The sequence below is a fragment of the Eufriesea mexicana genome, unplaced genomic scaffold (assembly GCF_001483705.2).
Source record: "Eufriesea mexicana isolate 0111107269 unplaced genomic scaffold, ASM148370v2 scaffold124, whole genome shotgun sequence".
Classification (NCBI taxonomy): domain Eukaryota; kingdom Metazoa; phylum Arthropoda; class Insecta; order Hymenoptera; family Apidae; genus Eufriesea; species Eufriesea mexicana.
Window position 1 is genome coordinate 1,892,075 of NW_016908357.1, and position 16,504 is coordinate 1,908,578.

General features: G+C 44.7%; 1 protein-coding gene across 5 annotated transcripts in view; it reads left to right on the forward strand.

The window, feature by feature from the left end:
- The window catches only part of Camta (Calmodulin-binding transcription activator), a 35,724-nt gene that overhangs the window by 514 nt on the left and 18,706 nt on the right, over positions 1–16,504 (forward strand). For 4 of the 5 annotated variants that reach the window (XM_017911201.1, XM_017911198.1, XM_017911200.1 and 1 more), the window contains exons 2-3: positions 8,377–8,801; positions 9,090–9,372. In XM_017911201.1, coding sequence (XP_017766690.1) covers positions 8,568–8,801; positions 9,090–9,372 — 517 coding nt within the window. In that variant the 5' untranslated portion in view covers positions 8,377–8,567. Of the gene's footprint in view, positions 1–3,821; positions 3,848–8,376; positions 8,802–9,089; positions 9,373–16,504 lie in introns of those variants that run through there. The other variant, XM_017911199.1, reaches the window with a different exon arrangement.

The window sequence follows — 16,504 nt, forward strand, 5'->3', positions numbered from 1 at the left end:
TAGGTTACACCGTGGTCGCGTATTGTATACGCCACGTCCTCGAGGTCTCGTGGCGATTCTCACCGAGCAGTTTTATGGGTACCGCTATTTTTAGTACATACCGTAAACCTGCAGCTCTGGCATAAACGAAGGTATCGAGAATTTTATAATTTTTGTTATGTACCCGCATGTGTTATTTCTCAAATTGTCGATTGCGAATACGCCGAAAGAACGTGTTTCTTAATTGTGATTGGTGTATTCGTATCATGGCTATACGAACCGTTTCTTAAGTATCGGTCGAATATTCCAATGGAATGGTGCTCGTTTCGTCGGTGACAGTTCCAAGGAATAATGAACCCGGTCGTATCGAATTATGATTTTTGGCGGGAAATGAGGCGAGCTGTTTGTAATAATACATCGCGTATCGAAATGTCAGCGTGCAGCGTGGTTCATTAAACGGCGACCATTGTGTCTGGGCGAGCTCATCGTAATCAGCTGTTATCAAGAACGTTACTATATGTGTTTCCTGCCACTTGTGGTTCTACTAGCTATTCTATCGTAGCCGATGCGAGTCACCTTTACGGCTTCATTCTGCATCGTGAATTCTTAACCATTAAATCAACACCGTTTAGTACTACCCTGCTTCATTCCCGTCACTGCTTATTTTATCATTCATCTTATCGCGCTACATCCGTAACGATAATCGATATTCGGCCAGTGGGGCGGTTGGAATTTTAAGTTTCAGCAGAGGCTATTAAAAGACAAAACGGACAGTGGTGCCTTAGGGGCGAAAAGCTGGTCGATTCAAAGTATACTTGGAAGCCAAGCTGTAATCTTCTGTTTAAGGAAACCTTGTGCTCGATGCACACATCGCGCGATAAAAGAAGAACTGAATATTCTAGAGGGAAAGCGAAAGCTAGCAGCATTCGGCTGTTTATCGCACTTCGCGTTAGACCACTCGTTACGATTTTGCGCGATGACTCGCGCGTGCATTGTTTTCCTCTACGTTCGGAGAATACGTTAAACGTACACCTGTTTCGTGAGTTATTTAGATACTCGTATACGTTCAACCGCCACACCTCCAATTACTACCCGAATTATCGTAAACCAACAGCGGTGTTTACGTTGCTTTTTTCTAAATATATTAATTTTTTCTTTTTTTTTTTTCTGTATTTTAGCTCACAAAAATCGTCGATATATATAGGATTTCTTGGCACGGGTAATGCAAGTAAAAGTAGACACAGACTTCTTTGGACTTGTTGAGTGCAACGCATAACCGGTATCATGTCTGGCACTGTGTGGGACGCTTAGAAATTCTACACAATACCAAGATTGTACAGCCCAAGTATATAACATCTGGACGCGTGCTTCTCACGTATACGCACAGCGATGAGTATTGGACGTACATGTGTAGCATTAAAAATCAAATAAATATGATAGTCCATTATGTGCGAGGCGACTATCGAACGTATATATAGCGGTTATCTGCCGATAGAGCGGCACGTGCAACGATAATAATAGAACTGTCGGTGCATTCACATACGAGGGATACCTGTTGTGTAGTATATTAAAGACACAAAGTTTCACGCTCAGGCTCACTTCAATCATCAACGGGATTAGATCCGATTAAATCGATAAATCCAATCGGGCTATGATGTGGGAAACACACCTTTGCCTCTTACGAGTATCTCTCAGTTATCTTCCAACTATCGTTTATCTCTAATATATCACCGATAGATCTCTCTAATCTCTGGCATGTTCTTAGATAGCTTAATGGCCGATGATTTGTTCGATAGTTGCAACAATGAACTGTCCGTGGTGCTTCGTGGTCTCGTGTCCGAGTCTTGTTTCATTTTTATACTTCCGGACGAAGCTGTGTATACAGTTTTAGTACCTTCCCAGGTTTCGATATCTTTCGTATAAAGAAATTGGGTCGATGCATCGTTGCGAGACACCAGGTTCGATTGCTTTCAGTTGCACGGTGATATCGTCTTAATTTTCAAGACACGGGAGATAAATCATCCATGTGACGTCATTTCACCTCTCTATAACACCGTATGTTTGTCAACTGGTTTTGCGCTGAAGGTCATTCATGAAGCTATAATCAAATTTCATTGAGTTTCGAAGGTAAGCTGTGATCCAAAAATTCATTATACGCCTTTCGATTATAAGTATACGAGTTTAATTACCTCGAAACCCTGGCGGGCAATCGAGAAGACAGATTAGCCTTCTTTTCCTAGCATAATTCGCATTCGATTTAACCATACGTTTTGGTACAGTCTTATCCAGAGATATCTTTATCGTTTGCCTGCCAACGTAGTCATTTATATCGACCAGTAGACGTTAAGACTTTGATAATGTTCCTTTTTTTTTTTCTCGGCCTCTTTACACCCGGACAGCCAAGTTACCAGATGTTACTACTAAAGTCCATGACTCCACCGTGCACGTATGTACGTTGGATCAATGATAGGGAAGGTTGCGTTGCTAATCACGTGGTGCCGAGGCAAAGATAATTGGAGGATGACAATTGAATCGTAGGAAGGTTTACGTATTTTCCACGTATTTCCTGCGGCCCAAATTAACTGCACAGGAACTCGTCGTAAGGCGCCTGCTGTTTTATCCTCTCCATCTCATTAAGAAAAACGATAATGCGACTTTAGTATCGTCCATGCGAGGAAACGTGCATATCCGTTATCGTTTCCGGCGACATTGCGTAGATCATACATGGTACGCTGCATCCTGATTCCTTTCACGGTGAGAAAGATACTTGGAAACATTGCGAACGTCGTATATAGAACCTAACAAATGCGTCCACTTCGTCCCATCGAAATAAATTGTTCGCGGCCACGCGTTTTCCGCTCGTTTCGATCTGCAATAACGTTTATTTTATCGCAATGACACGAAAGCGTTCGGCATGTATCGAATATAAATAGCGTTCGGTGTTCTCTCGCACGGGAATGATTTGCAGAAAAACGTTGGCGTACGATGTAACGTGATTAAATACGTTAATAGCAATTTGTGGGAAATGGTGTTGCTCGAAAAGGCCGATCTATTTTTGCGTTGCGTTAAATAGAGGCGTGCGAGGTCATTCGCGTTTTCCCATTCCCCCATAATCGCCGTGTTTCCGCACGATTTTCACTCTTAATACGATCACCGTTAATGTACCATTACAACGTTACAAATGGCCAATTGACGATGCTATCGTAGCACGTTAAATGATCGTACTCGTAAACTTAATTAGCAGATCGGACATTCGAAGACAAATCGGATTTGTCTCTAAAAGATGCAACAAAAGAAACGCAATTACCTTACGTTCGCTTTATCTGTTACCGAATCACGTGCTTCACGCGAGCATCCGGAATGCCAGACATATTTTCATTACCATTTTCTACGTTCTTCCTGCGAAACGGAACTTGCATGTTATCGTCGAAGGAAAAGAAATACATAACGTCAAGGAGAATCGTGTGGAACGATGAATCTAGGGAAATTACGATACTCGAAGCGTAGACCTTTTCATTGAAAAATAGAATAGAATTTTCAAGTCTCCATAGACTTTTATTTACCGTCTGTTCGCGCGTTGCATTTTCTCGTCCCGAGTAATGTCCAGCTAATTCGATCAATTTTCTCGACTACCTATCATTTGTGTTCCAGGGCACATACGATTTTGAACGTATGTACTTGTTGACAACGTCTACACGATTCGGGACGACTTGCTTCGCTTTCTCGACTGGATGTCTCGGCGCTTGCTATCTGGCCCAGTCGAGGTCGAGCTGTTGAACGATTCACCTTGCTCTTGAAAGTATTGCTCGCGGAAGTTATCGTCAAGTTTGCAAAGGGGGATTCCGTTTCTGGTTGCCCTGGAAGAAGGGTATGTCTGACACACAGGGTGTGTTCCGTTTGATTTTTGCTCGACCGAGATAGCGTCTCGCTTGGATTTACGTAAGCGTGGCCGGGTTGCGAGGAAAAATTCGCAGGTAGAAAGCGGTTGTACAGGAGATCGGTCTGCAACTGTGCAGCAGGAAAGTAGGGAAGCTGTAACCTCTATCCGGTAATAGTCTTTAGGGCTGAAAAGCGTCGGAGATAGTCCGGGTGCGTTGTATGCATTCGTGCAGGATATTAATGTTGGGCAAACTGAAATGTGTGGCAAGCATGGGCATCGTGGCGGACTTAAAGCAAACAAGTTTGCACCGGCTAAAATGCTCCACTCTTTTGCACGAACTTTGTCCAGAGATGCTGCTAGTTTAGGAAAACACCGCAAAAACAGCGAATGTTTTTGCGCCAGTAAGGTTACCTTGCTTGCACGAAACTAATATATGTAAATTGCGTTGCTTTTAACGAGCTGAATCAACGCGTGCCCAAAGCGTTAATTTAACGATGCATATTTTTCATCGCGTTACGCCGTAAAATCGCCGATTAGCGCGACGAGGGTAATCGCTTCCGTTGATACGCGAGCAACGGGAAACGTTGAAACAAATTTTCCATTTCGAATTCGACTTGTCTTTGCCGAGCGTTTCGTTTGTGCAATTTTCGTAGCCAGTTTGTAACTTCTATCCGTAACGGATTCGCGGAGAAATACACAAATGTTCGAGGCGAACGGGAATAAAATCCTTTGTAGGAATACACGGACGACGAAGTCCTTTTCCAAAATTCAAGTCCACTACTCCCCATTCTCCGGGTTGTATGTACATGTAGATGAGAACTAGGTCGACATCTCTCGAAGGTGGAATAAACAAATAATGGAAGGAATATAAAGGCGAACGATGGTGCATCGCGACCAAAAGCAAAGAAACGCACTTTGCTGGTAATTTCGTGTACGCGTGGGAGTTCGCTTGTTCTCCGTGCAGAAAAATAAGCTTCCAGCCGATCTCTATTCGCGAGATTCCTTCAAGTCCCGATCGGATCTGGGTGTACGCGTTCCTTTGTACCTCGCTGCCACCTGTGAAACAGCGACATCACGTTCGTAACGCGCTTTGAAATTTCGCGAAAATTATCCTGTTTAGCTCGTTGGACGTGCTCTCGATGCACAAACTCGTCAGCTGTTGTATCAACTGACACGCGACACATGGAATTGATCGACATTCCACGCATACTACAAAAGCGTTTCAGGTGTTCGTAACGCCGTATTTGCGTGCGAAAGTATATCTTGTTTAGCAGAATCGCGAACACCGTTGCGCAACCTGGATAATTAGTGCTCCTGGATGACTGCCTCGGAACTTCGTGTCTATTAAAGACCACTACGTCATCAAAAAATTCCGCGCGATTGCGATTTCGATGATTTCTCTTTGCCAATCCCGTGCTAATCGTTTCGCGCGAACGTGCAATTTCACGCTGGAAAATTATACGATAGCAGACGGAATTCTCGATCGATTCGTTGTTCGGTCGATCGCCGTGTGGCAGAAAGGCACCGTTCCCGATTTCATATGTTATTCAGAAGTCGTAGCGATGTCCCGAGAAGTGCTCGTAAACTGGTTACAGGCTATCGCAGGCGCCTTTTTTCAAAATTCATGCCTCGAATTTTCCGATTCATGGGGAGGAGTAAACTGGGTCAGTGCGTCTCAAAGGAAGGGTGGTTGGCTCCAAGGTGAATCGCAAAGTTAAAGCGAGCAAGCGAGATATTAAGAGGGCAAAGGGGTCTAGGGGAGGGTGTAACAGGCCGGAAGGGCGTGGAGGATGGTTGAACGATCGAGAAACCATGACGAAATTCCACGTAGATCGTGTTCCTTTGTGAGCCACGTGCCTGTCGTAGACGATTGGAACGTCTTTTGTTGGAGGATTATTGGTGCTCGATCAAGCGTTAAATTGGTTAATTTGCGATCAAACAAACAGGAAGACAAGCGTGCGTATTATAATTTTGCTTTACGTTGTAACTTTCAATATCGTCTGACATTTTCTTTCCCTGTTCCGTAGTTCCGGATGAAAAATATGCAAGCGATCTTCTCCGGGAGGATCGAACTTCGATAATGCGTTATACGGTGAACGCAGGAAATCTTGTAACGTCTAATCAAGGCGCGATAATAGTTTCCAGGTGTACGAAAGGTGTCGTAGCGATGTTCCCGTGTGGGATCGTATTTTACGAGGGTTGAAATGCGTCGGAGAATTAGGTCTCTGCTCTCAAAGCGGAGGGCAAGAGGGTAACTGTCTCCAAGGTGAATCCCAAACTCTGAAGTGCAGTGAAGATAGAGATAGAGATAGAGGGAGAGAGAGAGAGAGAGAGAGAGAGAGAGAGAGATAGAGTGACGGAGAGAGAGAGAGAGAGAGGGAGAGAGAATAAGAGGCCGGAAGGGCGTGGAGAATGATGAAATTCCGAGTAGACAAGTCTCTTCTCTCGAGTACTTAGTCGTTATGGACTTTCGAGTGAGAAGGGAAATTTTGCAGGAAGTGCGATCAGACCTCGCATTGTTTCGTACATAGTTTAACTCGCGTACTGGTGATTACCGTCCATAATTAATTTTCATTTCATTCCACTTTAATTTCGCGAATCTGAACAGCGTCCCGAGTACCGTGGAATTTTGCAATTGTTTAGCTACAGATTCGAGTGCGAGATCGATTTTCGTGAATCTAACTGCAAGCCGGAAATTAAGTTTGTTTTCCTCAAAGGGAGAGTAACCGTCGTCGAGGCGAGTGGGGAAGTCAAAGTGTACAGTGGGGTTGGTAGGAGGGTGGTAGGAACTGAAAGGGCGTGGAGGATGACGAAATTCCGAGTAGATGGTGCTCCTTTGTGAATTATCGGCTTTTCCTCGATTCTCGAACGAGAGGAACGACGTTCCATCAGTGGGTAGTTGGGATGGATTTGGAAATTTCTTATCGGCTCTTTGCCGATATAATCGAAAGTGTGTTCGTGCTAATCGGTACCATTAGGGGCTGTTTGTCTTGGAATACGAAACACACAAAGCTCGCTATCGATCGGTGAATCCACAAATGTAGGACACTCGAACGTGTTGTCACAATTGCGCTATGCTAAACAGACGAAGTTGCGTGATTTTAATCGTATAGAATTAAGACAATCGTAGCTGTTCCTATTTTCCTCCTACCTGTGCGTTAAAAAATATACAGGGAGGTTGAAAAATTTAAACTCGAACGCGCAGAAATCGTTAGGGAGACTTTTAAATCTCAACGGAGAAAACCGTTACGAATTTCAATTGGAAAAAAACCGCCGCGAGTTTGAATTTCGAAATGAAAAAAGGACGGCAGTACCGCGAGAGATTGTGAAATTTAATTTTAGTCGTAAGGGACGGATAGAAACGGTTGATTATTTTTGAATTACAAGTGAAAGACAATTTGTTTGGGAACGTTGTGCTTCGGATTTCATCAAAAAACTGGCAACGCTTCTACCCCTATTCGAATAATTTCAAGTCTCTCGTGTGTCTGTGATGGAATCGTTTTTCGGAAGACTTTGACTCAGTTTTACTGGCTAAATCTATGATAATGGCTGCCAAGAATCGCATATATGATAATGGCTGCCAACTAGAATCAACTTTGGAAAGCCAACTAGCTATGAAGTCATAAAAAATAGAATTGCAGGTACTTGCGCGGATTTGTATATCTATTTGTACGATTACTCGGGACTTTAGAATAGAATACGTTAAACGAATCGACCACTTTTCCATTATATAAACCGATACACGTGTATCTAGGAGGGAAATTAAATTATTCTTATAAAGGAAGATTAATTTCGATAGATATAGTTTCTCCAGCCATGATTTTGGATACACGCAACACCCTCGCGTGTTTTCGATCCAAGAACTTAATATCGCGACGTTATTTGGAGCGGTTTCAAATGTTCGAACCTGTGTATATTCATTTCTTATTTTTGCGAGCAATCCATCACGAGTCCACGAAATCCCCCGTGATAACTGGCCATTAATATATTTCATGCTTGTAACGTTTTTCCTTTCCTTTCTCCCCCTCTCTTTTTCCTCCCTCTCTCTCTCTCTCTCTCTCTCTCTCTCTCTTTGTCTCTTCTTCAATCGTAACGATACGAAACGCTCGTTAGAGCAAGAGTTGGTAAACGATTGGCGAAAAACATCGTTAGGGAATATTGCCGTTGAAAGATAGGTTAGATCTCGAAATGCATATCTGGATGTTGGAGCTCGTAACGTCAGATGTTTACAATCGGAGGAGGGTAAGGGATTTAAAATTGAGCGTTAGTACTGGCGTTAAGCGTTAGCACTGATACTTTAGTAAAACGGGCTGTAAAAAGCGATCGTGAAAGGTAGACACAGACGGCTGGGAAAATAATCTCATCGATTTGCCTTCCGAAAGAAGCCACGCTGGTACATGCTCGGATGACACGTTCATAAGAGAGAGAGTAGGCCGTGACATGGAATAGGATGGAAGTAGGATCATCCTTTAAGACGACAGCTTTAATATCGGGTATCTTGGTGTACGTGTGTACAGGAGGAGCAGGTGGCAGCAATCGCGCTGGAGCTTTAAGAACCGAGGGGTGGAGGCTGGAGAACGCATTTCCCGTCGGATACTTGGATCAGCCGAAGAAGGAGGATCGTTTTCGAGGAAGCTTTCGTGCAACCTGTGCACGTTCTCCTTCTTCGTCAGTAACAGCAAGAAAGACTTAAAAGAGGACGGCGAGGATGAGGCAAGTAGTGGTGTTGGAGCCGGCTGGCAGCGTTCTGGTGATCAGACAGACTTCCCTCGGTAGTAACGTCGCTACCAGTAACACCAATTCCAATGCTGGATCCAATAACGCTCACGAGACCCATGGGCTCGCCAATCACGGTGCCGTGTCCACGATTGCCTCCAATGATCACAATCAGAATCGTATCGTCGTCGTGCGCTCATCCTCCTCGACCTGCATGACCACCACGGTGAGTCGATTAATTCATTGCGCGGTTCCACCGGATCAACTTGGATTTTTCTATCGGGTAAAAAGCTGAACGCAGCCACGCGTTCCGTATAGGAACTTTTGTCACGAGTCCTCTCTCGAAACAACTAAGCTGACTTATTTAACTACCCCGATATTAACAGGATTTCCTTTCTTTCTTTTCGTTTCGAGTACACGTTGTTGCTTCGTAAATGTTTCATTGCGATGACTAGAAAAGTTCTTGCGATGTAACGACAAGGTTCCACAGAAGACATCCAACATTTTTCACCAGGCTGACAATCATTCGTCCGCGAACGGTAACAATGTCAACGTAAACGGCAACCTAAACGGAAACACCGGGGCAATTGGTAGCAAAGCGACAACGAAGGTCGTGGTCGGTAACGGAGCTTCCAAGTCGAACGAGAGAAACGATCACCTTAGAAACGATCACAAGAGCCAAGAAGGGATCGGTACCGGTGAATCGAACTCTGGATGTCGTCCAAGGACGAGCAAGGAAGCTGCTCACGAGAACGTCTCCTTAGACAGGAAGCTCGATGGCGCGGATCCCATCTCCGGTAAGTACTTCCGCCATTACTTCCTTTTACCTTTGACAGACCAGCCGATCCTCCCGTGAATTATTTATTCCCCTATCGGCCGGTACTTCTTACAAGCCAATAATTTACCTTTTGCTGTTTATGCACCGAGAGGAAACGACCTCTCCGCTGCTCTCCACTGTTACGATCGTCAGTTTCCAGTCGATGCAAACGTTTACCAAGTTATGGCTTTATGTTCCTGTTTGCCATCCGAACGATCCTCGTGCCACCAATCGTTTTATTTCTCGTTGATGGAAAAGGGCACGGCGGGGCAATCGTGATTTTCGTTATAGTCGATACACGCGAAATAGTCGGCGAAAGTGCGTTGATTTGCGAAGAAATAGAACACACTGTTTCCATTCGACCAACCTTTCTTTGTGTTAGGGAACAAGTTCGATAAATCCAGCCACGTATACACGGAACAATCATTTTTTCTTTTATTATCCTTTCAACCACTCTCTGTTCGCCAACCCTTTTCCGTTCTCTTTGTCGATATTAGGCAACGCTATGGGTCTAAAAGAATATTTCCAACGCGTGGCACTGCTTTTCGCAACGCGATAAACCGCTCTAATAAAAGTTTCCAGCAAATTGGAGATCTCGTGACGATGTGCGTTATTCCATGTATCGACAGATTAATTAAACAGATAAAACAAAGCGAAAGTTTGATTCGTTTCGAGGCACGAAATAAAATCATATATATATATATATATTACCTGCGAGTTATAAAACGACGTTTCGTGATCCAAGAAAGAAAAGAAAATAATATGCATCGTTCGATTTTTATTTAATTTCCTTTTTTTTTTTTCTTTTTCCAGACAACCCCGCTTTACCGTTTCAGTCTCTCCTAGTTTTTCATCCCTTGTCTCGGATAATTCAGGATTCTGTGCATAACGCCGTCGTATTTCGTGAAACGAGCGCGCTCTTTAATTCTTCCCCTTTAAGTCTCGTATTTAAATTTTAAACGAACCTCATCGATCGAATTTCGTTCGGAATCAAAACTATTTAAGCCCGCATGAATTATACATAGTTTATATTAACTTCTATGACAAGGGAAACAATTACTCGAACTTCGTATTAATGAATTTTTAACACCGCGACCGGGGGTGGAGCGTGTTAAGTGTACACTATATCGCGTCCCCTAACGAATTATATGCATACATATCGATTCGTCGGGTCTGAAAATATCTCGTGCTCTCGCGAAAATAGTTGCACGATATTTAATTACCTGTAAAGTTATTTTTTCATCTTTCGATTTGGTCGTATGAAATGCGGATTTTAGACCAAAGGGGTATCTTTCTGTTTTTATTGCGTCAAGGTTGAGTTACTCGAAGCAGGAATCTGGTTAAACTTTTGAGAAAAAAGGAAAAAAAAAAGGAAAAAGGAAAAAGGTGATCCATTTCCGAGACCTCCTTGAAACTTTTTTTTATCCGGCTTACGAGAGGCGCGCTATCACGGTCGTATAATTTTTCTTCCACTCTCTCTTTCTCCTCTCTCTCTCTCTCTCTCTCTCTCTCTCTCTCTCTCTCTTTTTTTCATCCTGAACTTCGACGTCACGTGTTCCATTCTTTCGTCGTCAAAGGCCTCCCTCTTTATCGCTCTCCGAAGTGACTTGCTTGTCCCACGTTTCCAGAATTGAATATATGCACGCGGTATGCATATGCAGTCCTAGTTATACACAGTCGTTGGAATATACGTGGCGTGACAGAAATATACGTTACCGGTGTTCAATTCGTCTCGAAACATTTTCCACGATGCGTATTTGCGCATGAATCACGAAGCTGATTAGTAACGGGCGATATCTATAAACGGGACGTAAACTATCGGAGAATCATAGGACACGTTACGAGTCGGTGAAGGAAGTAATTGAAACGTTTTTGGCGCGAAGAGTATAGCAACGGGGGTTGGGTGGCCTGGTGAAATACTAGCAGCTATTTTCATTTTCTAGTTACGCTGGCAGCGTGGTGGGAAGGCGTGGTGGTGGTGGCTGAAAAAATGTTTTGCTTCGAATCCACGCATGTAGGTCCGTATAATGCTTTTACCGAAAGTAGGACAGCCGTTTCGATCTTGAAACCACCCTCTTCTCGACTCGCTAGAATTTCACGATTCGATGCGTTTTTGAAACGTTTCAACGTCGATATCTGTACGTGTATGTGTATATATATATGTGTGTGTGTGTGTTTGTGTGTATATATCGGTATCGCGTTCTTTTTGTAAAAATATCCAATATAAAACAAAGGTTCTTTCGCCTTCGACGCGAAAAGGGAGCGAGATAAATGTGAAATAAATAGAAACAGTTGCATGGAAATCGATATCGACGCAAGTTTCTGTGTAATCGAGGCTTCTCTGCTGTTGTACACTCAGACGTAAAGTTCTTTCCTTGTTAAGGGGCATAGAACACGAGTTCCCTTGAAAATTATTACCAAGTCAACGCCGCTATCGACGAGTTACGCCCGCAAAGTAGGATTCAGGCTTTATACGCGTTTACTGTTTTGCTTTACGCGAGCTTATGGAACACGAGGCGTGAATAAAAGATTAGACGAAAGTACGTAACGCGGTGTAGAAATTGGAATGACAAAGAAACACCCTTTGCACGATGGTATCGAGACTAATCGACTCGCGATACCGTGACTACTCGAACGATTTTCCCGTAGCAACGACTCTATATACCTGTTACGAGGAATTATATTTCCTTCCCGGAAACCATTGTTAAGCAAGCTGTCTTCCTTATCGACTGGTGTCACAGCCCAGTTTGAACCGTGTAGTAGAACTCGAGCTTGCCACCCTCCATTGAAGCACTCCCGAAAGAACTGCACCCTAGCGGGTAAGCCCCGATGGGGATAATTCGTAGTTCCGGTAATATCCGCCAGAGCGGCGATTCTGTCACCTCTCCATACTCGTGCTTCATCTACGTGGGCAGGGCAAACTTACGATTTTTGTTCTCCCGAGCAAAAGGTCTTTCCACTATTTCTTCCCCCTTTATCGATTTCCCTGGGATTTCGTTTCCGTTCGAAGGTCGAACCAGCCGGGCAATCGCGAAGATCTCGGATCGTAATTTCTCTGCCACTAGACGACGACTGATCGTTGGAATTTAGTGGTTGGTATCCAGAAATTACTATCCTCGTGCAAGCGTCGGAATGCATCCCCCGAATGAGGCGGCGCTGGTTGGCTGTTCTGTACATATATATGCCTTATACCAACGACTATCCTAGCCTATCCCCGTCTATCCTGACCTATCCGATTGCCGCTGACTAGAGTAGGTATCGACCCCTCGAGGTATCAACTCTCTTCTTTTCTATCTCTCCGTCTGGCGCCTTCCCTTCCGTCCGTCTTCTCTTCTCGTCTTTGCTTCTCGTCTTTTCTTCCGTAAAATCCCGTCGGTGTCCTTCCTAATTCCCTGCCCTTCGGTATCTTTAGTTTTCCTACGTGCTTTTCTTTTTCCACCGCTCTCCCAGCCGTCCGTCTTCATTCCTCTCTCGTTCATTTTCTCGAGGGGATCCTAATTCGGGACGTTGCGTTTAACGACGATAGGCTACGACTTAGCTGTTAAACGCGAGTCTCGTGGTCCCTGGCAAGAAGTACCGAAGCAACTCGACGAATCCGAGCACGAGCTCCTTCGGACCCGGCGATCTTATTGATTGTCTTAGCTTTCCTGCCGTCACGCTCTCTCCCTCACTCTCTCTCTCTCTCTCTCTCTCTCTCTCTCTCTTTCTCTTTCTCTCCCTCTCTTTCTCTTTCTCCCTCTTTCACTTCGCCTGGTCTGCACGGGAATACTTGCACACGTAAAGAGACGTTCTCGTTCTCTTCTGTCTGTCCCTGTTTGGCCCGCACTGGAATAGGTACACAGGAATTTTCTTTTTCCCTCTTCCTCCCTCTCTGTCTTCCTTCCTCCCTCGCCCAACCCCCTCCACTCTCTTTCTCCGTTCTCAAAGACTCTCGTTCTCAGTCTCCCTCTCGTTTCTCTTGTTTTCTTCTCTTGGTAGCTCGACGAGCTATCGTCGTCGGCGACTAACGACCGGCGACTTACGTGTCCGGCTAACTTTGCCTCGTGTTCGACGAAACGGAGAGCGATCTACGTGATAAAGGAACAAGAGAGGGCCGGACGAGGGATGAAGGGGAAGCTTTAGGCAGAGTGAAAAAGAGAAAGCAGGGGATTGAAGGATGGCCGAGGGAAAAGGAGGGAAAAGGAGAGAAACAGACGGAGAAAGAGGGGGGAAAAGGAGAGATAGTTGGACAGGAGCCTCTGCCAACGTTCTATTTAAAGCCGTGGGGGTAGCAGCAGCTAGCTGACTGGTAATTTACGAGCTTATACCAAAAAGTTGGACACCTTGGGGATGGCTCCGCACTTTGACACGTGACCTACTTTTATCGGGTTACGTAATTGATCGTCTCGCGCCTGCCCCGTTTGCGCCGCGAAATCTACGAGGCCGAGCCCCCTTTCTCTTTCTTTCCACCCTCTTTTGTAATTTTCCCCTTGCTATTTGTTTTTATTTTCCCTCCCTCCCGCCCTTCCTCCTCGTTACCTTGATCTTTCACCTTATTCTTCCGCTTCTACCATTCTTTTGCTCGTTTCCTTCTGGAAAACCACAACTTTTCCTTCTTCAAGATCCCTTCCTGTTGTCCTGGCTCTGGCCCCCGTTCATCGATTCCACGAACTTTTCTCCTCGCGTACAACTCGTATCGAGTATCCCGTAACTCGTCGATTATATCGATTCCTGAAATTTGTCCACGAGCTTCTATTTTTTCTCTCGTTCTCCTTTTTTTTTTTTTTTTTTTTTTTCGAAATTTAAAAGTAAAAAAAAACGACCACGTTCCCCCTTTTTTTATTTTGGGGGAAAAAAAAAAAAGTTTCTAATTCAAATTGCTTCTCCCTTCTGTAAGGTCGTTAGACACAGTGGCGAGGGATGAGCGAGCGACAGTTCTATTTATACCGCATTTAACACACGAGGAGACCTTTGGGTTATTAGCCCTTTCAGCTTTGCGTGCTGACCTAAATGACGTGCAATTTAAAATTCGTGCAACATATCGATCCTTCAAAATGCTACCTCCTCGCCATAGATTTCTAGCGATTTAATTATTTTTGTTTATGCCACTGCAAGCTATTACGAGATGATTTATAACTGTTGATCGTGTTCGCTTTCCTATCAGAACGCGAGTGTAATTCTCAAAGCGGCGGTTATTCCACGTTCTTCTATGGCCAAAACGATAAATCTGTCGTAAATGAATTCGGCTATGTGTAACGTTCCATTTCGATGGTTAGTCAGAAATTATGGAGCCGCGGAGCATACGAGTAAACTCGGCGCGATACCAAAAATTAGTTGGCGGTTCAGAAGCGATCATCCCTGACCATACGCGCTGCTAGTAAGCCACGGAATCGTACACCTTACGCGTGTTCCACTTTTGTCCCCGTGTTTGTCTAAATATATCCCATCCTTCCTACGTCCTTTCATCTTCAGCCTTTTTCAAATTATTCCTCTGTTACGCGGTAAACCGAATGTTGGAGCACGTGCAAATGCATGCCGGGATCGTTTGATCGCGCGACACGGAAAGCGTGGGTGGCAGGTGAACGAAGGAAAAAGAAGATATCGCATAGGGTAGAACATTTTCGTCCTATTAATAGCGTGCTATTAATCGTTACGGAATACGAGAGCGACGAGTCGGCGGATCATCGCCGAATAATAAACAGGACCGTCTATAAATCGACACGGCGAGATAGGGGTGGCTAAGGGTGAAGTTGTCCAGAGATACCCCAGCCGGCTTATTTCATTTCGTCAGCACGCTTCTCGTTACGAGATCCGCTCAATTACGAGTTCCTGGATAAATTACGAGCTTATGCGAGAAAATGTACGACCCCACCGTGCTGGTGCCACCCCTCCGGTGCTCCACTGCACATGCTCCACACGTGTATCTGTGTAAACAGACCACACACGTTTCCAAAAGCCTAATTCAGATCTAACGGGTTATACACGCGAATTCACACGTACACTTTCTGCGTGGCGTGTGTGCGCGAAAGCGCCGCTTAAATCCATATAAATACGTGCCCATGAATCCATCCATTAATCAGATTCGCGATAGGGGGACTCGGGCCCGACGCCCGAGTGATTTCAACCCCCATCCCTCATCGGTTCTTTTTTCTTTTTTTTTTTTTTCTCTCCACCGGTATCTATAGGAAGTCCACTTGCAGGGGTCACTGGGAGATGGCAGCACCTCCATTAAAATTCGACGCGAACTTTCTGCGAGAATCCGATGTATGCTGTGTCATGCCCTGCTTATAGTTCTGTATAGCCTAGCTTGCAAGTCTGCTAAGGTACGGCTGTCATTGTACGTGTGGAAAATACGTGTATAGGCGCGAAGGCAGCCGGTTATAACCTACGACGAGTCGTAGGTTGTGAGTGGAATATGGTTTAGGGGGTTGGAAGAGGGACGAGGATCAGGGGCTGCGTCTATATGTCCCCAAACGGGAGAATCTGCTCAACATTTTTCTCTTCCATTTTTTTTTCTCTCTCTCCTCCTCTCCCGAGAATTCCCTCCTCTCCGTCCTCCCCTTTTTTCCAGTTCCTTTTTATTTCCAATCGTTCACGATTTGTTAACCGGTAACGCGTTCGATTCCGACTCTCCCTTTTTCCTTTTTTTTTCTCGTTACTTTGGCCGAAAGTTCGTACGCCGGGCGTGCAAATATTGATGGCAGCTCGAGGAAACTTCCCCGTTGGCAGTAGGTAGGATGTCAGGTGTTCGATAAATGCTGAATCACTGCAATTTTGCATTTTTAAAGTCCTGCCCCTTCTGTCCTAGCCTATTTCTCGCAGACCACGCTGAAAATTCCCTGGGAGGAGGAACACGGTCTGCCCGTTTTCTTTATTTCTCTCTTTTCTCTCTTTCTCTTTTTCTTCTTCTTCTTCTTCCTCTTCTTTTGATTTCCACAGCGTAAAGCCGATTTATCGTCGAATTTCGGGGGAACGTTTCCTCGCTTGTCCCAGTTAAACTAGCTCGGCTAATTAAAAAAGAAGGGAAGAAAAAAAAAGGAAAATAGGGAAGTTGCTTCTCGCAGCCGCGCGTATTCGTTCTCTCTCTCTCTCTCTCTCTCTCCCCCTCTCTCTCCTTTTTTTTTTTTTTTTTT